General features: G+C 34.1%; 1 protein-coding gene across 5 annotated transcripts in view; it reads left to right on the top strand.

Annotated features, from left to right (window-relative positions):
• The window catches only part of GRIK2 (glutamate ionotropic receptor kainate type subunit 2), a 358,831-nt gene that overhangs the window by 308,533 nt on the left and 25,044 nt on the right, over positions 1-25,254 (top strand). For all 5 annotated transcript variants that reach the window (XM_088161975.1, XM_014880418.2, XM_088161972.1 and 2 more), the window contains one exon: positions 12,141-12,366. In XM_088161975.1, coding sequence (XP_088018101.1) covers positions 12,141-12,366 — 226 coding nt within the window. The remainder of the gene's footprint in view (positions 1-12,140; positions 12,367-25,254) is intronic.

The raw sequence follows: 25,254 nt of genomic DNA, 5'->3' as shown, positions 1-25,254 counted from the left end.
ATAAGAATATATCTGCAAATTAATAAGATTAAAATACCTATCCCCTTGAGAAATGACATTGATGGCTCAGTGTTGATACACACTACTGAAGTTAGCTATTGCTAAGATGAAACCATAAAAGTTGATTCAGGTCTTATGACAAGTTAAAAATTGTTTATGGAGCTATACACCTTAAAACATATAATTTTTCCTTATTAATTTACTCATTGACAAAAATGTCTTTCACTTATCTGCAACTATTTATTTTAAAATGAACTATGGGTATATCTGTCCAATTGCTGATCCAGGTGCTCATTAGAAAAACTTTTCATGTTAATTAGCAAATTTTAGCAAATTCAGCAGATGAGTTTGAGTTTGATACTCAAAAAAATATGAAACTTTTTCCTTACTTGCCCAAGCAATTTCATCCACTTTGTCATGTTTGAAATTGTTTGTACTGTCACTGCTTTGGCTGCTTTTCTTCTTGGCATACGCAGGGAAATCATGTTTGAGGTGTTGCAAAAACACATTTTCCAACACAATGGCTTTCAAACTCATAGGTGATCTCTTTAGCCCCATCTGTGAGTAGCGAAGGGATCAACCAAAGGGACACACAAAATAATATAGTCATGATAACACATTGACTGTGGCAGCAGTTATGTGCTAAAATACTATCACAAACACTATCAATGCAACTGCTAATTTTTCTCAAACTATGTGGGAACTAGTGGGATAAGTAGTATGGTATACAATGCACGATGAATTATAATGGGTTTTCTGTGCTTTCACTCTATTTTTGTTTTCATTTTTAAAAATCTTATATAATACATGTGAACAACAAATCATTAAGTCAGTTGCCAGTAATGTTGTTAGCTTTTTAAATGGAAATGTAATACATATTTAGTTGTTGTTTATTGGAGGTTTCTAAAATGGTTACTCATAAATTAGTTTCCATAAAATTCCCCAGAATGGAATTTTCTCAAATATTTCAATTAAAACAAAATAAGGAACTAAGTCAAACACTGCAGTCCCAGTTGTTGTTATTGGAAACTGCTCCACAAAATAATTTGCTAACATCTTGAAAAGGCTGGCTTGTTTTTGTAAGCAGATTATCAGAGATAATAATATAAATTTAGCTAAATTCAACTTAATGGATTCTCAAACTACATCAGAAATTGTGCTTCCCATTAGCTGCTTACAATATGAATAACAGAATTACTTTTCTGTCCAACTGATCAATTTACTGACAGTTTGACAGAGGAAACAGAATGATGCACAGCTACACCCGGCAATTCCATGAAGGAAATGTCTAGAACCCTTGGCAGTTGGATAATCATAGAATTATTGCATGATTTGGGCTAGAAGAACAGTAAAAATCATCTAGTTCCAACTTCCTTACAATCATTAACAGTAAATTTTCTAGGAGTTATCACATATCAGCCCACACAATATTTTTCTGATGGCACATAGATTTCCATAGACCACATCAGTGCATTTCAAATACCTGTTCCTTCTCTTGACTGTATTGCAGAACTTGGATATCAGAGGCCACAGAGTAATTATTTCATAAGCCATTTTTGAAATTCTTCATTATTGATAAAAAAAATTCTTGTCTGCCCCCAAAATGCATTGATTGTAAAGTGTAATTTTTTTTTCCATGAGCAATTATAAATGTATCAATTTTGAATATTTTAGTCAATGTTAGAAGTCTTTTACTGTGACAATCAGTAAAAATTTTTAGTTAGCTTCAAATGTCACTGAGATATCTCTGAATACATCTCACATGAATGATCTTACTGAGTAACAGAGAGAATTTTTATAGCAGCTGAGGAATTATCTATTAAAAATATTTTTTCCTAAAAATAAAATTTAAAAAAAGCTGTGTTTAAATTTTGATTCTTATTATTGTCTTAATTGTTCTGTCAACTGAAATAATTCTGTTTATTTTTTTTTCCTAGTGCACTCATTAAAAATTTTGAAACATTTTTGAAAGTTAAGTTTATCACTGAAATTTCACATTACTGCTCACTTAGGGGGGGAAAAAAAAGTAAAGATTGAGGGGAGGTCATCCCAGTCCAGCTACTTATTTCCTTGTTCTGGCTGATATAACTCAATGTTAGTGTAATTTTAACTCTGATTTTTGTAATTGAAGATAATCTTTAATAAGATTACAGCTGGACCTGTTTGCATTGTAAAGTACATGGAGAAAATACTGAAAATTTGAACAAATAATAGGTGACAGTTCTTTTCACCCTGATATTTGCAAGAATTCAGGGCAACTAATGTGAACAGAACATCTATAATGTTTAGGCTGCAATGTTGAGGCCATACATATGACAGACCCTTCCTAGTGCAAACATGAGAGAGCACTACACTGTTGTCACAGGAAAAAGTATGTGTTCCTACAGCCAATGATAAATGTGTTCAAATTAAAATTACTTTTGTAATTTAAAGTTCAATCTAACTTAAAGAAGATATAGTAGCCAGAGTTCTGCTGAAACTGCAAACTATGTATCTATAGTCAGATTTTGAGCAGCACAAGTCTCTTCAGTTTATTTAAGGTAGTGGAAATACAGTGTGCAAACTTTTCACTGATTTTGCTTTTGATATTCTTCCACATAAATATACGAAATAGAGGAAGTTTGATTCAATAGTTTCAGAGGATCACATGTGAGAGTGCTACTCAAAATTATACTTTTTTCCCCCCAAGACTGGTTCTGCACATTCCAGTTATATATTAAGACATTTGTATGAGTGATAATTAAGTAATTGGCACAGGATTAGCTGAGAAGTCTTAGAATAATCTATGACTGAGTGCTGGTGTATTATTTAACATTAACATGACAGATTTAAATCACTGAGTGGTCAAACAAGCTGGTAATTTGTTTTCCCATTTTCATTCATTAGAAAATTTCAGTTACTTTATTGCTGCTAATTTTGAGCAATTCTTCTGAATATAATTCAAATAGACCAGTTAATAATGCTGGAAAGTGAATTGTTTCCCCCTGTTCTGCCATACGCTTGTTCTGGCTGTTCCCACTTATAAATAAAGCAGAGCCTTTGTAGAATAGAACTTAGTCTTCAAAAGCTATACTATATGCCTTTCTCTGCTGAACTACATTTACACTGCCTGGACTCACTACAGATGTCCAAATTGCAGGATGCAAATGAACAGATTACTGTATTTTACTCTAACTTTTGACATGTTGTATGGTTTTGTCAGCAATGCAATTTTCCCCAGCAACTTCTGCTAAGTTTGGTATCTATATATCAGTACTGAAAAGTACTCAAAACTACATCTTATAACTCTGCTGTTGTCTGTGTTTTCTGTGAGAATCATTAACTGAAAACATGTAAATTCATTTAGGTGTGTAGATGAATTCTTCATGGTGTATTCATCAGGAACCAGTCTGGTTGAAAGTTCCTCTGTCTTTTACTGTAACTTGAAATTCCAGATCTTTTACATTATTTCTTTTATTCCTCCTATTATTGGAGGGAAGCAGCTCCTTAAACCTTTTGTTGCTCATCTTCTCAAGTACGTTGTTTAGGAAACTAAAGGTGTTTAAAGATAAAACTGCTAGAATTATTCCAAGATCTGACAGATTTGCTAACAAAAAATTATTCTGATCAGTATCCGACTACTCCTCTACACCTTTGATGAAAACCACATATGGCATCAATCCTGTTTGCCTGAATTAACTCCAATTTTCTAGTCACCAAGGTCAGAAAAGTACAGAGAAAGACTCAGCTGTTAGCACATATGGTCCAATGTGGTTGGTAATTTACTTCGTGTAATAAAAAAGTACAGAATGCTAAGCCCAAATCCCACTGCAAAATACCTCAGTGTTGGCTTATGTTAATGTATAGAAGCAAATATTTTACATGAGCTATTTTGCAAAGAAATATTTAAAATTATTGGCCGTTTTGGATGTAAAAAGTTTTTTATGTCTGTTAACAGATCAGATATGTGAATTTATTGGGAGAAAAAACCCCAACAATCTGTCTGTGCAACAAGGCTCATTTTGATGGCTATCATTGCAAGCAATAGTTAATGCTACTTCTGCTGCTTGAGTGGTACCATTAGGAAAGAAAATGACAGTGGAACTTCCATTAAGTTTTTGAAACTTGTGAAGACAATGAAACTATTTATTTTTAACTATGTCTTTTTGGGAAGAAAAAAGTCCAATAATAATTGATAGGCTTTCTATCTCTTCTGCTCATTCAAAGAGATCTTTGACCAAAGAAATGCTGAGTTGACTTCTAATGTTGGCTTCTAATGAGTTTATATCAAATCTCCACAGCAGCATTGTTTTGAGCATAGCAGACATTAATTGTGCTTTAAATATTGCACAAACATCGCTCATACAGGTATTAATGCTGTGAGAATACGTTTGTTAAAATTGTGTCATTTTGACAAATTCTTGCTCTATTAGAAGTAATATTTAAAGTAATATTTGTGACCTTCACTCTCAGTTCCAATGATAAAACTATGCAGTCAGTGCTTTTGGAAAATGAGATTGTTTTCAGATACAGTGCAAATGAAGTGAGGAGTTCTGTATGTGCAATTGATATCTCAGAACAGGCAGAGTGAGCAGGTTTATCTTTACAAACATCCAGAATATAGGATATGCTTTAAAAACAGACTAAGTTTGATTAAATTCTTATTCCTATTTATAAAGGAAAAAACCTGCAGAAGTGTGAGATATATGACACTTGTCATCTTCCACTGTATTTTACAAGAAGAACTATTGTGATGTTAGTTATTATTCAGTAGAGGACTATATGTCATTCTGGTATAAAAGACAAGAAAGTTTTCTGAAATCCATTAGTGATTTTGGAGCTATGAAGGCTTTGCCTACTTCCAGGTCAAAGCTGATAGCAAAAACTTATTTCAATAGCATTAGGGTTTCGGGTTTTTTTAACCATAAATTGCTTGAAATATTTAACATATGTTCAAAATCTTTGGGTTTTAAAACAAAAAGTCAGCACAATCAGGGCAAGAGTGAAAATGTCTTTCTCTGAGTACTGCATTTTTCATTCCTTGTAGCTCTATTCTTGGCAGAAACACCTTTCCTCTTTTCATTTGTGCTCTATGGACCATAAAAACTGCCGTTATGGAGGAGAGAATTCTGTATGCATTACTTTTATTGTTTTTATGCTGACACAACAAAATCTAAATTGTCTGGTTCACTTAGGGGTTTTCAGGCCTCAGTGGTTCTGAAAAAATAGGGGGGAAGAAAAGAAAAAAAAAAAAAGATAGAAAAATAATTCTCTAAGGTCAGAGGGTTATAGTGAATGAGACCAGGATGAAAAAAGAGTGCCTTTTTCATTTCTGTGATGACTGAGAAGAAGCTAGTCTAATAGTTTTAGGAGACAATAAAGAAAACTGTATTAAAGAGATTGGTATTTATCACTACTTGCTAAACTGTTCAAAAAATTAGATGATACTCAGAAGCCCACTTGAATTAAATTTATCCCTTGGGTGATAGAGGACAGCTAAGTTTATTTAGGTCTGGATTGTGCATAGCATTGTTTTATCCTGTGGAGGCATCAGGTGCAGATATGCAATTAAGACCAAATTGCGTTTTACACATAATGTGCTCAGCTATGTCAAAATCAGTAATTAAATGCTTTAGCTGCCTCAAAAACAGCTCTTTTGGAGTGTAGAATTAACTAAGACTTATGAGAAACGAGAAATCGTTTTGGTCATTAAAACAAATTTAAATGTACTATTTAAAACTGAGTATCTTCAACAAGATGTATAGTGATTTGTGAAAGCTAAAAATTAAGTGTGTAAAGCTAAAACATTAATCATAAGTATAATATTTTATTCTGATTCCTGTATTTATCATTATTTCCTTATATGACTTATATCTTTATATTACTGTTTAGTTCAGAAGTCCCAGTAATGGATATTGTTGTCCACTTCAGAAACATTGAATTGTTTCTGAGAATTCAGTTTCATATTAAGAACTGGGAGAGGTGGATCAGTGTAAAAAGACATACATTACAAAATCAACAAAGTATATGAAGTACACAACGGAGAAAACACATCATCGGTCATTGACAGGTATTTGAATAGTAATAATCAGCCTTTACAAATTTCCATTTGGTGAGACTGCAGGCAGTGTATTTATGTTTCTGTACAATTTATTTTCATTTATTCTACTGTTCAAATTCTTTTGGATAGCCTTATCTTTGGATTTTGCTTTACTTATAATACTTCAGGAGAATTACAGGATTCCTAAAACATTCTTTACCTTAGGCTGTTTGTTCTCTCAGCTTTAAGCTTGTCACACTATGATTTGAAATGTGTTCCATTAATTAACTTTGTTGATTTCTCTAATAATGGTACTAATCTTCTGTGACCTAAAATGCTGGAGACATATCCCAGATCTATGAGCAGTAAGAGGATTGACTATAATATTTGTTCCACCTAAATTTGACAACTAGCCTTCTTATGTTTAGGAAAAATTTGAGATATATTAGTGCTTTTGCTGTTATTAAGAACACCAGGAACATATTTTCTAGTTTATTTCACAACTACACATATTTAGGTTATATGTAAAAAAAAAAAAAAAAAAAAGAGAAAAAAAAGTCAAACTTACAAAAAAGAATAAGGAATTAATAAAATAAATTACTCTATGAACAGTTAAGACTGGATTCCTACACTCATGTTCAGGATTTCTAAAGGGTCATGTATGAAACACTGAGATGAGTCTACTCGAATTTCAGAGGAATGAAGGGGAAAAAAAGACAGGAGAACACATTCCTCTGGATAATGATGTACTTGTCTTTGGCTTGATCTATGAACCATATAAATTCACAATGATTTTGGGGTTTGTTTGGTTTGTTTCTTTTGTTTTCACTTGGTTGGTTGGTTTTGTTTATTTTTTTTTTTTCCAAAACTGGAAATTAAATATTTTGCTTTGTTTTCTTGAAATTGCTCAAGGTCAAAATTTGAAGTCTCCAGAAAATCATTAATTACTGTACATAAGTTCATAATGATAAAGAATCCAAGAAATCGATGAAAACTCAAAGTTGGAAGATCTCTAGAGGTCCCTTACTCTTGTTAGAGGAGATCTACTTTTCTAATTGAAAGCATGGTGTGAGATTAATTTATACAGGGTGGATGGTGCTAGATTAATTTATTCAGAGATATTGTCTCAAATATTTCCAGTGACCTGATTCTGCGACTTCTCTAAGTTACATTGTTGCAATACTTAGTTTTTCTCCTGATGAATCTTTTCCTTATATACTCAGTGAATTTCCCATTAGCGGCTCTGGCTGTCACTTCTTATGCTGTCACCACACATGCTAATGAAGACAGTACCTTCAGCTTCTCTCTAACACTCTCTCTAGGTAATGGAAGAAGGTGGTTAGATTCTATGTAAGCCTTCAATTCTAGGAATAACATTTCTATAAACTTTTCTTTGTAAGTTAAGATCTCCAATCTTCTGATAACTTTGGTGGGCACTGTCTAATTTTAACATGTCTTTGAACTCAGAGAATGAAAACTGGACACAGCATTCTTGAAGTGGCTTGACAAATGCCAGGTATTGTGGATTAATCACTTCCCTTGTTCTGGGCTTGGCTATAGTCTGCTGATATTGCCTGCAGTTTGTTTTTCCTGATGCAGAGATGGGTGCTGACTTACATTCTGCTAGATGTCTTGGGACCATGAGTTCTTGTCAGCCGAGATTCACTGCCACCAGCCAATTCCCAGCCAGTATGGATGCTTGGGATTACTTTTCCCCAGCAGAGACTATGAATTTATCTTTCTTGTAAAAAACAAATCTCATGCATTTCCTGTTATACTAATTTTCAGGCCTTTTGTGTCCTATCTGCACAGTAGCTCTTTCAGGATTTCTACCCCTGCTTTCTGTTTCATGTCATCCATGAACTTGATGAGGGTGCTTTCAGTACCATTTTTCCAGCTGTTTGTAAAGATGCTGTGTGGTATTAGGTCTAGGACTTACCCTTGAGGTAATCAAATCTTGACAAGATTCTGATCTGGTTTGAGATGTTAACTACCACTTACTTTGCCATTTCTCCATCTGTGGCTGCTCCATCTGTCCAGTCCTTATCCTTCCAGGTTGTCATCCAAGGTATTTTGAAAGACTATGTTGAACACCTTGATAAAGCTCATATAGATTAGGTTTTTTTGAAATCTCTTTTCATATGTCATTCTTTTTTTTAGTGCAAATATGTAAGTGATGAGCTTGATGAAATAATTCAGAAGTGACATTTCGTAGTTTGTCCATTACATAAGATCAGAATGAATGGGCATTGTTCCTTTAGCTTTAAAAAAATCCATGAATCAACTTTAAGAAAAGTGACTTGTGTCCAGTAAGCATGAAATGCTCAGGAACACAAAAGTCACAAAGCTGTTATACTCATTGTCATAAATAGAAAATACTGTAGTAGGATGTGGCTTCTATAGTTTTTTTTCCTCACATAATGATTGTGATTATTTAATTCTCATGCGGTAAAGAGTGCTTTCATAAAATATATCAGAACTGGGTTGCTGACTTTTAAATTTTTTTTTCTCAAAACTTAATCTGAATTACTTTCAGTCTTTCCTTGGTTACTACAGACTCTTTTGACTTTAAATATTGCACGGATGAAAGCAAAGCTGAAGCGTTTTCTGTGGCACTTAAATGCTTTTAGATGTCAGGAAGGAAGTTGCAAGCTATCATTAAAATAAAAATCTCCATTAATGGATCTGTAATTTTTCCTTTGTAGAGAAATGTCAGAATTAGCCTGGCATATTTTTACTGTGCATTTATCCGCTCTTGACTTGTATCATGAGCTCTGCTTCCATGTACTTTGATCCTTGTTTATTCTGTTATATTTTCCACATTCTGATACTTTTCTAACCTTGTGGTCCAGAGTCCCGCTGCTCAGATATTTCTTTCCAAGCCAGTGCTCCAGGATGGAGCAGTAAGTAGCACATTACTGACAATGACTCATTCTGTTTCCAGACTCATATTTATACATAGCATTAGACTATGACTAACTTAGAGCCTTTGCCATGGTTCCATTTGTGGTCCCTGACAAGCAGAGTTATCTTCCAATGATGTTTAATTCATGGACGCTGAGTATGACACCAACAATATCCTCTGAATGTCATTGTGAGAACTACCATTTTATGCATCAGTTTAGATGTTGAGATGAGTTTCTAGATTTGCTTATTCTTTTAATTTCCAGCTTTCCTATTAGTTGTTTCTCTCTTTTATTCCCATGAAATTCAAGGCATAGGCAGCTTTCTTACTACTCTACATTGTCTTCAGCCTTCCTGAGGGAACACAAGCATGGTAAATCATGTCACCACAAGTTATCTTATACAACCATCATTTCCGGTTGATTTCAAGTTAGGTTGGATTTCCTGACAGTGATTTCCAGTTAGATGAAACAATATGATGAGCTAACCCAGATAAAATAATGCACTTCATTGATGGAGTATATAGGTTGATTAACCAGATTGATTTGCACACAGTGAAAGAAGGTGAAAACACAATGTAAATTGCAGCATCTGCTTCTAACAGTATGAATGATACAGTCATAACCACAGGAAGCATGTTGGAGTGTCATTATCTCTAATTCAATGTCAAATGGGCTCCTCATGCTTTTCATTGTTCTGACTTCTTGATTTTCACCTATGAGTCTGTTGAGTATTTTGGCAAACAGAGGACAACTAGTTGTGGTTATATTTTCCTAAATCAAATGACATTTTTTTAATTTAAGATTGAAAAAAAAAAGAAAAAAAAAGGCTTGTGCATTAAAAAAAACCCCAAACAACATAGGGTTTAGGGTTCAAAAGTAGAATGGCATTATTCCCTGGCATAATTTCAGCTTTTAGGGGTGGAAGAAAGTATTGCAAAATCATTCACTTTTTGTGCACTTTCTGTAACCCTTGTCAATTTTACAGTGGTGAGCCATGTGCACTAATATCATAGGTTTTGTGTTCTCTTCTTCATTAATCATGTGTAGACTGTTTTAATGTTTTCTTTTCATTTTAATTATTCCAGTAAATTAGCTATCCTGTGCAGGAGCTTTCTCTGACTTTGTTGATGACCTTTTATCTTTTCTTTTCAATAGTAGCAGCGGCTTTGTCCTAGCTGATTAAGTCAGTCATCATAATATGAACACTGTCCTTTAAAGGATATTGTATTTTTTTCACATGTTCGAATGATTGAGTAGAAAGCAACCATTCCCCTTGTTAATATTTTTTCATCCTGGAGGTTTTTTTTGTTTTTTTTTTTTTTTTTTCCTCAACAAAAATAGAAAAACACAGTTCCTTCTGTATTTTTTTTGTTGTAGGTCATTTGGCTTCCCCCTCCCCCCCAACATGCATCAGCAATGTGCTCCTTATCATTTACTAAAATTGTTTTCTCTGCCAATGTTTTATATTTCTCAGATTATTTATAGTAGCTAAAATATTTACTGGGGTAAAGACTGCATAATAAAAATAATTAAATAAGGGGTTTTGGTAAAATTTTACAAATACTGAAAACTTATTTCTATCCTGTCAGTATTACACATTAACTTAGATTCTTACAGAGCTGATGCACATTGCTTGAAGTATATTATACTACAATGCAATATTAAATGCCTGCAAGAGTTATATGATTTAAAAAAACCAAACACTATGAGGAGAGACCCTATCTGTGCGGTTGTCTATTCTATGTGTTCAAAGAATATTCTGAAGAAAAATGCTTTCCTCTTTCATTGCTACTAAAATCTTTTGTAATCGGGCCCAGATTATATATTTTTCAGTACAATTACAAAGTGCAAAATGCAGAGCCCTAAAAGTTTTCAGTTTTGTTAGCATTGACACTAGACTTATTTCAAATGCTTGGTTTGCTAAGTCCCCAGGCATAGTGAAAAAACTCTTGGATTGTATCTCAGCAGGGGGGTAAAAGCAATCTCTTTTTTCTAAATAAATGTTCTTTTCGTTACACATACACTGCTAATTCTCCTTTGGGTCAGAATTTCTTGCTGTCAATCATCTGAACTTCACAACTGCTTGTAGTGTCAATCTTTGCTTAGTATTTCTTCCAGAGCTGATGACAGAAATATGTTTAAGTCTGACATTATAAGAGAAAAAAAAACCTTAAAAAGTCTGATAATGCTAGTGTTTACTTGGTGTTTCTACTTTTTTTTTTTTTTTTTTTTTTTTGCTAGGCAAATTTTAACATTATAGAACATTTTCTGATACACCTTGAGTTTGCAGTGTTATTAAACGGATGGGACAAATGTAGTATAAAATGTTCAGTATTTCTAATAACTTCAGTTTACCCAGTCATTATGATCTCTTAAGCACTGTGTTTTACAAAAATTAGAGAAGGTAATTACCTCCTTTTTAAACCAACTCAGGTGAACAAAAGGAAGCAGCTCCTCTGTACTTGTGCAGCATCAATTTCTTCCAAACTACTGAGTCCTTTGTCCCAAATTACTGACTCTCTTCCTGCCACAACAGTTCTTTTTATTCTGGAAATATTAAATCAGAAAACACATATTAATTTTTTAGGACTTCCAGTAGTCCGTTTCTGTAAGGCAAGCTGGCCTTATTATGACCAGAGAGTGATATTACCCGTTACCTAAAATCTTTCTCCAAGTATTTTTGTCATGTATGACTGATAAAATGTTATCTGCCCTCTCCTTCACAACTGTTTTCTCCATATGCTGCCATCTGTAAGCACTTTGATTACTTCAGATTGCCACACTAGGCATTAGGTTTTCAGAACTGTTCAACTGAGTGATTGAAATAAGAGGAAAATTTCACTTGTGCCAGAATCCACAGATTCTCCTTCAAGACTCAGCAATATGGTTGATTATCTTTGCTAGAGTGAAATACTTAATAGTTTTCCTCTGACCTGAGCTACTTGTAAGCCTTCCTCCTGCATAAAAATATAAAAACAATAAAAACAGGTCAACAACAGATATTTTACTTTTGCCAATCTGTCCAGTTGTTTATTTTTACATGGAGAAGATGAGAAATACAGCTGAGATGAAAGGCACACGCATCCTTAGAAAATTGCCTTGGTAAAACCTGATGTAGTAAAATCTGAGAGAAGAGCAATGTGCAAATTGAGTTTGTTTACACTCCTATAGGCGTATTATTCTTATTCGTATTGCGTTTAATATTTGTCTTTCAGAAATCCAAAATCTCCACTTATGACAAGATGTGGGCCTTCATGAGCAGCAGGAGGCAGTCAGTACTTGTCAAAAGTAATGAAGAAGGTATCCAACGTGTGCTCACCTCGGATTACGCATTTTTAATGGAGTCGACAACCATTGAGTTTGTCACACAGAGGAACTGTAACCTCACACAGATTGGAGGCCTGATAGACTCCAAAGGTTACGGCGTTGGAACTCCCATGGGTAGGTGATATGCCAACCACTTGTTCTCTGTTCATTAATCTTAGTTGCTGCAGCAGCATGGGAAACATCCCGTACACTGTTCCTTTCTCTGTGTTGCTAGCATTTGCCTTTTTTTTTTTTCCCAACCAGGCACAATACAAATTCTCTCATAGTTTATGGATTTTATTGTATTTTCCAAACAGAAAACAGTTGTTACTTTATAAAGAGTTGAATATTTTCATATGATAAATTTATCTGACATGGTTGCTTCCATATGTTCAACAACAACAGCAACAAAAGTACTTTTCACAGTAATTTATTTTATTTAAAAAAAAAAAGTCTTAAAAATTTTGATCTCTGTGTTTAGAGAATGAAATCCTAGTAGTGGAAGGCTTGCATTAGCAAATGGGGCTGATTCTTTTAAAGCGAAAGGCCTAATCCCTGAGAGTGCTAAAAGAGGAGGAAAGATTTCATACCACACCACAGATAAAACAAATATTGATTTAGCCTTGTGGAACATGGGCTTGTATATTAGCTTGGAAGTTCCAATCCTTTCAGTATTTTCCAGGTCAGCTGCTTTTTACTAAGTGCAAAACTTTAGTTGCGAGATTAAAAGCCAACTACAGGTAGTAGTTTGGCTGTAGCTTGGCTCCTAGAGTCCACAGAATGGGATTCAACAAGAAGTGAATACCCACTGAGCACAGTGATTTTTTCAAGGACATGAGGTGAAGATCTGGCTTTAGATTTCAGAATAGATGGTAGTAAAAATGGTGTGACACAAAGACTGTTAGTACTGCGCAATGATTCTACTTAATAAGGTAAGGCTGTTCTGCTGACTTATTATCAGGCAAATATTTATTTAAACTACATTTTGACCAAGAATTTATAGTTTTGTGATTGATATGGATATATTTGGTTTTTTTTCTCACGTAGGTCTTACATTTGGTACTGCTTTTATCTGTTTTAATAACATGCTAAATCACTGTACTGGGAAAGTTATGTCCAGTACTATAAATCAAGAACATGGAAAGGAATCTTAAGAAATAAAGTTTACTGGCGTATCTTAGATGAAGAGGTTCCTAGTATTATCAAATACAGATTTGTCTATATATTGGATATATTATGCTATATTATGGATGTATTATATATATTATATGCTACTTCAATAACATCTATGAAATTTTCATTATTTCAGTAATTTTCTATGTAATAGACACTTGAAGAAATTATGATTCTGCATTCTGTGTTTGAACAGTTAGTTGTTAGGAATCTAGTTTTGATTCATACCATGTTTTCCACCCTGTTCAATTGTGGCTTTTGTATTGCTGAATATATTCTATAGGCAGTGCAAATGACAGAATGGACTGGACTTCCTGCTGGCCTTTTTGGCATCTTTTATTTTCTTATTTATAAATATTTTTGTTATTTTGAGGATAAAACCCACCTTCCATTTAGGTTTAGTATGGAGAAAATCAAATCTTAGAGATAATTTATAGTCTTTGAATAATCTGCATGCAAATTTGTGAAGCAAATTTGTGATGCATGCCCCAGAAATTTAAGTGAACATTAAAATGCCAAACTGACAGGAATCAGAGAGACCAAAACACTCCAGAAATTTTTCTGTTTATATGTAAGTCAGAGAAGCATCATAAACACAAGATAAAGCAGCTTTAAAACAATGATAAATCCAGGAACAGAATTCTGGACTTTAAGTTTTGGGGAAGAAATTTTGGAAGTAAAAAGGCAAGGAAGTTGAGTGAACTGTTGTTCCCGACTTTATACGGTAACAGAAGGCACTATTTCCTCACTAACTTTGAGTTATATCAGAGATAGTATTCAGCTCTTATTCGTCTGCAAGATTCAAAATAACAACAAATTATTTATGTCAAGAGAAATAATAGTGTTGTACAAGGGGATATGTGATCTGAGAGTTGTCTTGAATCAAGATGAAACAAATAGAGGACATACCTGCAGGAATCAGCAGTCATCAAAGAAGGTAAAATAAGAGTTGAAACAGTTTTAAACTTAACAAAAGAAGTTGAAGAAAGATCTGAAAAAAAGATGACAGCTTCATAAGGGGAAATAGAACAGAATGTAAAATAGGATGTAAAGTAAAATTTTTCATAAAAGAAATGAAGGTAGAACAAAACAGCATCTGGGGCTTTCCCAGAACAGCTAAGAATAAGAGATTAATCCAATATTTCGTCAGTATCTATAAAATGCTGTAAAGGGAGCTGACATTTATAATGGGTTTATATCTTGCGTATTAGGTGCACAGTCTTGAAGGAAAGGGATTGTGCAGCCTCTGCTAGAATGATGCATAGTTTGCACATACATTTGAAAGCCATTCTTATGAAGAAGCATTTCCATGGTGTCTGTCAGAATAGTTTTGTTAAATATTATTTTGTGTTATTGAAGCTAAAAAGTATTACAGAGCAGTGGATAATGCAAAATATTCTCCTGCATTATAACTAATCTCATTTCTACAGGAAAAATAATTCTGGAGACTTTAAAAGAACTCATGACATGGTTATATCTATAGAAGCAGATTACATAGTTATTTAATGACTATGAAAGAAGTTTATAGACATGCAACTCTTTTTAGAGTTAAAAATCCTATGAGTAACTTGTCAAGTGCTTGGAAAACTGCAGTGTAATGGCTTCACATACAAAATATATGCCACTTTTGCCTATTTGAGAAGCCTATATGCTTTTTTTGCCTATATGCTTTTGCCTATTTGAGAAGCAACTTGTCTCCAAGAACAATACAGAACTACTTGTGTTTATAGAAACATAGAATCTCAGAATATGCTGTATTGGAATGGACCTATCAGGATCATTGAGTCCAACTCATGACCCTGAACAGGATACTCTGAAAACGACACCCTGTGCCTGAGAGCATTGTCCAAACACTTCTTGAATTCAGACAGGCTTGATGCTGTGACCACTTCCCTGGGGAGCCTGTTCCAGTGCTCAACCACCCTCTGAGTAAAAAACCATTTCCTGATATCAAACCTAAATGTCCCTTGACCCAGCTTCATGTTGTTTCTAGTCTTGTCACTGGCCACCACAGTGAAAAGATCTGTACCTGCTGTCTCTTCCCCCCATGAGGAAGCTGTAACTGCAGTGGGGTCTCCCCTCAGTCTCCTCCAGGCTGAACAGACCTCAGTGGCCTCAGCTGCTGCTCATAAAGCTTCTCCTCCAGACCCATCACCATCTTTGTGGCCCTCATTTGGATGCTCTCTAATGGTTTAATGTCTTATACTGCAGTGCCCAAAACTGCCCCCAGCACTCGAGGTGATGCTGCCCCAGCTCAGAGCAGAGCAGGACAATCTCCTCCCTTGCCTGGCTGGTGATGCTGTGTTTGATGCACCCCAGGACATTGCTGGCTGGCAGGACATTGCTGGCTCATGTTCCACTTGCCACAGACCAGCATCCACGGTCGCTTTCCAAGGTGCTGCTCTCCAGCCTCTTTTTCCCTAGTCTTTACACACAACCGGGGTTGCCCTGTCCCAGGTGCAAAATCCAGCACTTGCTCTTTTTAAACTTCATATGGTGTCATAGGAATGGTGTTGGGAAGATATAGATGTCATCTGCAAAATTTACAAAAAATCCAGTTTATCTGCTGGAATAGTGTCTTGAAAGTGCAGAAGTCCTGCACACAAGGTTAAATTTGTAGGATACAGCTGTTACAGGTCTTATGTTGACTGCAGTAGAAAGGATATGGTTACTTCTGGAGAACAGCACCAAAGGAAGTAGGTGCAACATATCTTGATTATTTTGAAGACAATAGAATAATAACTAGTGAGAACATAATTTTCTCAAGTTTAAGCAGCTACAAGAAAAAGAGCTAAAAGCTTTCCTAACAGAAAAATATGTTATCAGTTTACGACAAGATAATCACCTGGAAAATGCAAACAAGCAAATATAGCACCAGTTTAGAGTACTGCAGTAAAAGCTTTCTGCTCATGATATTAATATTTTAAATTTAGAGAAAGAAAGTTGCAAAACATGAGGAGAAAATAAACAACAAAAAAATGGATCAGACAGTACATGGGTATCAATTCCTTCCCAAAAAATGGAGAAGCAAAATATGAGATTACATATTTATGTCATTTCTTCTTAAAACATTTGTGAAATAAAGAAAATTTAGACTGCTAAAATGTAACTTTGAGGAAAGAAATTGGAGACAATGTACTTTTGGTGAAAAATAGGATTGTCAGAATCAGCTCACATCTTTAAAATCTACAAGGTACAGTGATACTTGAAATAGGTGCAAAGCAGAATTCTGCATGATACCTTTGCAGCAGTGAAATATAAACCAGAGAGAGTGAATTTGGTAAATTATGCATACAATGACCGATTCTCTTGATATAGTTTTTTAAATTAAAGTTTGTACACACCAGAATTAATTTTCAGTCAGCCACTTCTGATACTAGGCTAAAATAACTTGATTTATAATGAAAAGAGAACACAAACCTGGGATGAGATATCTTGTAGCAACTGATACTCTAGAGCAGATAAGGGAGAACCTTATCTGTTGTGTTTGTTTTGTTTTCTGTCTTTGCAACATTTTTTATAGCTTTGAAACCAAGAGTATAATAGTTGCTCTGCTAGAGAACGTTTATATGCTTGCTTTTTATTTATTTATTTATTTATTTATTATTATTATTATTATTATTATTATTATTATTATTATTATTATTTTTAATCTTCCACATGGAAGGGGTTTTTTATTTGCTTTATTCTGGCATGTTTTATCAGGAGGTACTATTTTGTCAGGTCTGTGTTCTTCATCCGTGAATCTGGCAGAGAGGAAAATTATTTGCATATAATTGTCAACATAGTGTATAGTTGCTTTCTAATTTCTATCATATTCTAATAATATGGATATGTATCATCCACAACTATCTATTAGAAACACACATAAGTGTCTTTTAGTGGTTGGAATCTGTCTTTGCGAGGGCATTCACCTCACCATCCAATATTGATGTTCAAGGGAGGAATGAGGGGAGGGAAGGAGGGAAGAAAGAGAGAATGAAAAGACATAAAAAGAAAATTAACAAAGGGGTAGTGGGAGAGGAGGAGGGAGGGAAAACAAACAGAATAAACCCTTTGGGTGTGTGGTGCAACTTATGCTTTCCATTACAGATAATCTGAATGTTTATTATCATTTCTAGTAGTCTCAATTTCCTATTTCATCATCATACTTGTTTAAAATTTAGGTTGTTCTTAAATAAAGCCCAGTTGGGTCTAAATTTACCATTGTGATGAGCTCCTAAAGGTTTATGATACTTCCAAATCCTTATGGTCATCCTATCAAACAGAAATTGCAGCATTTTTTTCAAGAAAACCTGGACTATCCAGCAATCTACTTTTTATGTCCGACTGAAATATAGTTAATGTGAATTTCCTATGGTCAACATGCTGTAAAACACAGTATTATTAAGTGACAAATGCTTTTTTCCATAATGAATATTTATTAACATCTTTGCTAATGTAAAGTAGCTTAGAAATGTAGCTTTTATGCACTTCATCTTAAAGCCTTAATGTTCTGTGAAACTGCTTTTCCCTTTTCTTGGGTTTTTCTTTTTTTCTTTTTTTTTTTTTTTTCTTTTTTTCCTTTTGAATTTCTACTTTCCAATTGGAAGGAACATAGTTGAAATCATCTTTTGGAAAAAAACATACTTTATCTCTCTGAAATGGTGTGTCAGGTTCCTATTTTTTTTTCTAAATTCCCATTTCTCTTCAGCATGTTTGATGGCAGGCTACTTCCCATCTGGCTTGGGCAGATTTTCTACCGAATTGCCATTTGCTTCTGTGTTGAACCTGGAGCACATAGATGGCTGACAAATGAATATTTGGAACTGATTCCATACGAATAGATCTACTGAGCATGCACCTTCAGATCATCTGCCTTTAAGTGGCAGATGGGGAGTATCCTGTTGGAATATGCCAGACAAACTCTCTATGTGTGGAGATATATGCAAAGTAATGCCTTTGACATTTTGAAAGTGACAAATGGTATGTGTAAGTAATCTTTAAAATTGCATATATTTCTTCTAGTTCTTAAGAAATACAAAATGGAAACTAGTATATAGATATGATGCATAGAAGAAATTAGAGCTAGTCATTTCTCTAAGGTTTCTCTGTTGCTGAGCTGCAGAAAATTGCAGAATTAGATTGAGAAGGAGCTTTAGTAGTGTAGCAGTGATGTTCCTAAAACACTTGATAATGGTGAGGCAAAAAAAATGAGAAAGAGGTGAAATATCAATTTCTATTTCCTTTATTCCTCTGCAGTTAATAGCAAGTTCTGCTATTAATATAAATAATGCCTCAGTTGCAAAATATAATGAGAAGGATCTTTGAATCTGTTACTTGATTCTCTTCACTTTTACAACTTCTATAACTTTTCGCTAGCTGTGAACAAGTGGATCAAACTATGACTCTTCTAGATCATATCACTCTTTGTATTTCTGGCACTTCCATATTGATGGACTACCAGAATGCCCTGAAAAATGCTGGAAAACATTTACCATTCAGATCTTTTGCAGCTAATTGTTAACTCAAAAATTGTTTTAAAAAAAAGAAAAGTGCACTCCCCTGACTATATAGAGACTCTTCACTGTGGATGGGCACAAAATACATCTCTCAGGATATGAATGATGTTAAATTATGTATTTTGGCGTCAACATTTCCAGCATTTCATTTCCAAGATAAGTCTTATGTAAATACCCATTATACAAATATAAATGATATAAAATAACTTGCAATAGTAACAGATACAGATATGAAAATTAATTCATGTAAGTGCATAAAAAAGATCTGCATAAGGATATATTTATAAATTCAGAATTGAAAGTTGGCAACTACTGTGAGGCAAGCAAGTTATACCTCACAAGATTAAAAAAAAAAAAAAAAAGTAAAATCAACAGCCTTCCCACAGAAATGCATTGACTGCAGGCCCCAGATATCAACGCACTCACTTAAGTTCAAAGCATGAAACAAAACTTCAAGGTTCTCATGTTCTATTGATTCAGAGGTGTCTTTTAAAGTGAAGTTCTCTTTTCTGTAAATTCAAATGAAATATGAATAAAATCTATTTTTTTTACAGACATTTTTACCTCTCACTCAAAACCCCGTATTTTTCACAGTACATTGTTCTGAGATTCTCAAAATTGAGCCCACTCACATAATTCCAAAAAATCTCTTTGGCCAATTCAGTAATGTGCTCATCACTTACATGTGGAAATTTCTTTATACATTTTTGCATAATATAGCCAATGTTAACATTTTTAAATTTTATTTTTGTAAAATAAGAGGGAAGACTGGGATTAGTTTCTTTTCTTCAGCAATTGTTTTGAATTTCTGTCAGCTGTGTAGCATTTAATTAAAATGTTGTTTGGAGTATATGCATTTTGAAGATGGTAAATTCATATAATTTCATCAGTCATAGAATCTAGAAAGAGTATTTCACACTCTGCTCACTTAAAGATTCCACTGCAGAAAAAAGAATTTCAGACAATAATTTATGACATACTACTTGTTATCTTCTCTAGGAATACGGCTTTATTAATTATTTATATTTATCTAAGCCATTAATAAATTAAATACAATATCATTCTTCCTACCTCAGTGATAGGCTGTGGAATTCAAAGAGAATTTAAACAAATAAATCGTTTAATCAGTGAAGGTATAGCAGTTAATTCTCATGTTGTATCCTCTAACTATGTATAGATTCAGCTGATTTATGTTGCATGTTCTGTCTCTAGGGAGTGACCTATAAGAAGTATTCATAACAAAAGTTTTTATGTTACAATACTGAAATTTTTAGCTGACCTGACCATGTTCTTAATGCACGAATTTTACAAAATATTTTACTATCTGCCTTTTTTTAAGGGCATTTTTCGGATTATAGAAAATTTTAAATCAGGCACAACGGGACATATAGATTACTCAAGACAGATCTTTTAATAGATGCTTGTAATTTCAAATATTGTAGCTTAATATATTAAAAATACAAACAAATAAATTATTCATTTCCTAAATATGCAACAGTAAGTGAAAAAAATAGTCTTAATTCTCCCCTTAGAGTTTAGTCAGCCTCCTTCCTTGCTGCATTTATTATTCCAGACAGATTTTGCAGCCTATTGGGTTTTTTTGGTAAACATCTAAAAATTAGTTTACTTTTGGGGCTTACCTGCAAAATAAAAAGTAAATAAAATGCCTTGTAAATGCATGACTAGCACTTCATCATCCTATAGATGTGTAGGATGTTGTCTCCTATGTTTTGTCTAGCTTTTAAAAGACCATAACTTTGCTATTTGCAACAGCGTGCCTGAATAAGATGTGTGGGAATGGTTGAAAGCTGCACCAGGAGAGATTTAGACTGGACATTAGGAAGCATTTCTTTACCCAGAAGATGGTCAAAAATTGGAACATATTTTCTAGAGAGGTGGTTGATACCCTAAACATATCAATGTTTAAGAGACATTTGGAAAATGCCCTTACCAATGTGCTTTTGTTTGGTCAGCCCTGGATTGGTCAGGCAGTTGGACAAAATTATTCTTGTAGGTCCCTTTAAACTAAAATATTCTTTTCTGTTCTGTTCTATCCTATTCCTTTGGCGTCATCTTTTTTGATGCCATTCATTCTCTTCCCCTCCCCCCCTTTTCCCTTTTCCTTTTTCCCTTGTCCTTATTTTTTTTTTTTAATTTTCTTTCTGTTTGCTTTTACATTTGGAGAAGGTTACTAGATACACAAAATGGATTGAGTTGGAGTGTTATATTTGAATCACTGAGTGACTTCAACTTACTTCAGTATTCCAAATATGTTTTAGTGTAGGTAATCAGACCAATCACATTACTTTAATTCTTACAGCATTTGGTTCTGACAAAGTGTTTTCTTCTCAGTAAGAAGATGAAATTCTTTGTTGCTTTTCCAACTGTTTTTTTGAGGCTAGATTACAAGGAAAATACTTTATTCCCTAGAGAAGTGTTTGGCAAAAGACTTTTACATGCTTAATGCTTCCATTCCATGGTGCTTTTCTCTGTTCCTGCACAGTAGCACAAACATTCATGCACAGTTTCAGCTTGTTCCTCTAATTTTATTTTACTTTTGTTAGAAACAACAGGGATAGCAGTGATTTAAGGATCTGGTTTTGTGAACCAGATCATTTATTAAACAAACAAAAACAAACAACAAAACGAAACAAACTAAAAAAAAAAAAAAAAAACAAAAAACCAAACAGCAACAAAAAACCACAAAACAAAGCCCCCCAGGCATAACAGTTCTAGCTCTAACATATGTGAATACAAAAGTAAGTCTGAAGTTTCACTCTCATGTCAAACTGCCATAAACTGCCACTGTCACTGTCAAAATGCTGGACTTTGCAAAAACTGACAGCTATTTAAGCTGGTTTAGTGAACTAAACCAGCAGAATAATGTTCATCTTTTCTTTTTCATTAAATTATTTTGCTTCATATTTGTCTACATAGCTGCTAATGAGGCTGGAAGTACTCATAGTGTGAAGAAAGCAGAGATAGTATGCAAACAGGGATGTGGAAGAGAAAATGGGATTTCTACACACTGCTCTTATGCCAAGTCTGAAGAAGATCCTGAGAGACTTCCCTGCTTTCTGGTAGTTTCAAAAAGGTCTAATGTATCTCACAGTAGAAGCAAAACAGTTGTATTTTAACAGAAGTGAGTAGATGCAATGCGGAGGGGAACTGTCTAAGTGATTTTCCAAATGTTTAAAACTGCTTTTTTTCCCCAATAACTTCCATTCATTCTGTCTCAAGGTTTGCAGAACTTGAGCATCATCTCCTTCACATTGGTGTTTTTTTAAAAAATCATTTTCTTTTCTTCTGGAGGTCTAGGATAAGAATCAAAGACCATTATGGTAGCAAGAGAGCCACAAGAAATTATAATACTAGCTAATATTAACAATATTTAAAAAAAATAAAAAAACAAGGATCTCATGGGTCCTTTCAAACGTAACTGTTTGGAGTTCATAAACATTCCTTACTCTTGAAAGAGTTAAGAAAAGTTAAGCCCTTGCTGTAGCTAAGGCTGCTTTCCATATCCTGACATAATTCTCTTTTCACACCTCCACTAAACTTAAAAGGTGACATGCTCTGAGGAGTCATTGTGAAAACTTCCCTTAAATCTCAGACAAGACTAGAAAACAATGTTAGTGAGCACAATGACTGGCACTGAGCATTACTGGCACATTTATTTCAACTAATGCATACATTTGGCAGTCAGCAATCAATGAAGGACATAATTTTTGACATTTTTTTTCCAGGACACACAGGCAGGATTTTTTTTCTTGAATATTTTTGTTACTTCTCTTAAACATTAAACAATTTTCTAAAATCAGAATTATATGTTGCCTTGTTCACAGAAATAAAAGAAAAAGAACACCCTAGGCTCCAGAGAGACAGTGAGATTTGCTTCTGCTATTCCAGTAACTCTGTTTTGTCTGACACTGGCTGGTAAACAGAGGGTCTATTCTTTTTCCACATCTGTGATTAAATATATTTATGTAAAAACAGCAAAGTCACAGATATGAATGATACAGAAACCTTTCAAAAATCAGTTTCAAAACTGAAAGGAATAACAGGTAAATTATATATAAATTTAGTCCCCAAAGTTGTTAATGATACACTTGGTTGATGTAACTGAAACAAAATTCTGCATATCTGAAAACAGTGAATGGTTTGGAAGTTCATTGCAAATCTATTCCCGGATTTACTTTGTAAAGTATGAAACCGAATCAACATTGGCTGTCAATTTACTCATTGGTGCAATTTCAGAGTCTGTAGATATTTCCTGCTGATACTGTGTGGGACACAGCATATTGAGCCACCTTTATTACCTGTTGTAAAATACTGCTCCTGGAGAAAAGTTTCCATCTCACAATCCAGAACTCTACTTAAAAACTGTGCATATTTTCTTATGCATCTATTATATTTCCTTATTTAATTAAAAAAAAATCAGTTTGAATATGAATAATCAACATGCAAACATCTTCCTACTGCCTATAGTTTTCAAGATCTAAAGTAGTAGGAGTCATAATAACAATAATAGGCAATCCTTCGTTTTTATTGTTAAGACACCCTAGTTCTTTTGAAGCTATTTGTTACCTTCAGACCATATATATTACATAATATGAGATTTTTTTATTGGTCCTTGGAGATGAGACCTAGAAACAAATTTGTCTCTGTAGAAATAAATAGGAGACCATGTACCAAGACAGAATGCCATTTTCTTATGCTTGCCTGCACTTAGTCTGTAATCCTTCATACAATCTGAACTGTAATATTCATCACTTATACATGCATAAAAGTGCTGAGCCTCAGTTCTCCCATAACTAAAACAAATTAATACATTTGTCTTCATTAGTTGAACATAATGAAAAAAAAAAAAAAGTGCAAATTATTTATTTTTATGCGGGTCACGCCATGTATTGAAACTAATTTGAGAATTTCAACTGCCTGAGCAGTTAATTTATTATTTCTGAAATGTAAGAATGTGTAGCTAACATATTTGATGAAAGAACTGGTTTTTATAGCTGCCTCAGGATTATGAGCATATTGAAGCACTGTCTGGGAGACATGCTGAGACTGAGCTTTACTTCAACAAGGAATTGCCAAAACACTTAACATCCTGTAGTTGTGAGCAGACTCTGCCTTAGAAGGGGCTTCTAGTAGGAATTTACCAAACAGATATAATCAAAGCAAAGACATCATTAAAACTTCATGTTGATGTTATTGCACCGAGGACCATAATGTGTGGTATCCATAGATGTTGTGTAAATGGTCTAGGAGTAAGTTATATGAGAAGCAACTGAGGGAGCTGGGGTTGTTCAGCCTGGAGAAAATGAGGCTTAGGGGAGACTTTCAAGAAGGTCGGCCTTTTCTCCCAACAGGACAAGGGGAAATGGCCTCAAGCTGCTCCAAGAGAGGTTCAGGTTGGTCATGAGGAAGAATTTCTTTGCTGGAAGTGTTGACAAGTACTGGAATGGGGAGTCCAGGGAAGTTGTGGAATCACCATTCCTGAAAGTGTTCACGGAACAATTGGATATTGCACTTAATGCTATGTTGACAAGGTGGTGTTTGGTCAAATTGGACTTTATGATCTTGGAGGTCTTTTCAGAATTAATGATTCTATGATTCTATGAGTTTATGGATTGGATTGGCAAAAACTCATCTACAAATTTAAAATTTCTCTGGCCTGATGCATTGCTCTTAATTAGAAAAAAGCTGGTGTATTACATCCTAGCATATGGTGTTTCCATGGTTTGCAGTTAGATGCACCCAAGGCCACTTCACATCTCAGTTCATACCCATGATGAAACAGTTAAAAGCAAACAGTGAAAAGCAAGATATTCATTGTTTACAGAATTTTCCTTATAGCTCACCAAATAATTGGGGTGTTGTGCAAAAGTGTGAAATGGGTTTTCAGGTCTGGACAGTTTTGCTATGACTTGTCTTTCAATATAATCTTATATGCCTGACCAAAATCTTCACATATACCAGAAATACTTGTAGAATTTTTTAGGCTTTTTTAATTCATCTGTTTATTGGTGGGTAGTGTTAGACAAATATTTATTTCAAAGGAGGCTATATTTGCAAACCATTCATATGTGAGTGTCACAGATTTGCAAGGCAAATTGAAAAAAGAAAGCACTGTATAAATATGAAATACTTTTATCTGTGGCAAAAATAATACCATTGATTTTCTCACTATAAGTTTCAACAAAGATATCTTCCCATTCTGCAGCTGTGCAATTCAACAGGAGTAGAGAGATAATAGTGTATTATGATTATGATCTTTTCAAATTGTCTATGATGTTAAAATGCATGATGAGTCTATGAAAAATGTTACTAACACTCATCTCTTTAA

This window comes from Sturnus vulgaris, chromosome 3 (assembly GCF_052056855.1).
Source record: "Sturnus vulgaris isolate bStuVul1 chromosome 3, bStuVul1.hap1, whole genome shotgun sequence".
In the NCBI taxonomy this organism is placed as follows: domain Eukaryota; kingdom Metazoa; phylum Chordata; class Aves; order Passeriformes; family Sturnidae; genus Sturnus; species Sturnus vulgaris.
The sequence above is the reverse complement of the archived record's forward strand: the minus strand, read 5'-3'. Positions and strand labels throughout refer to the sequence as shown.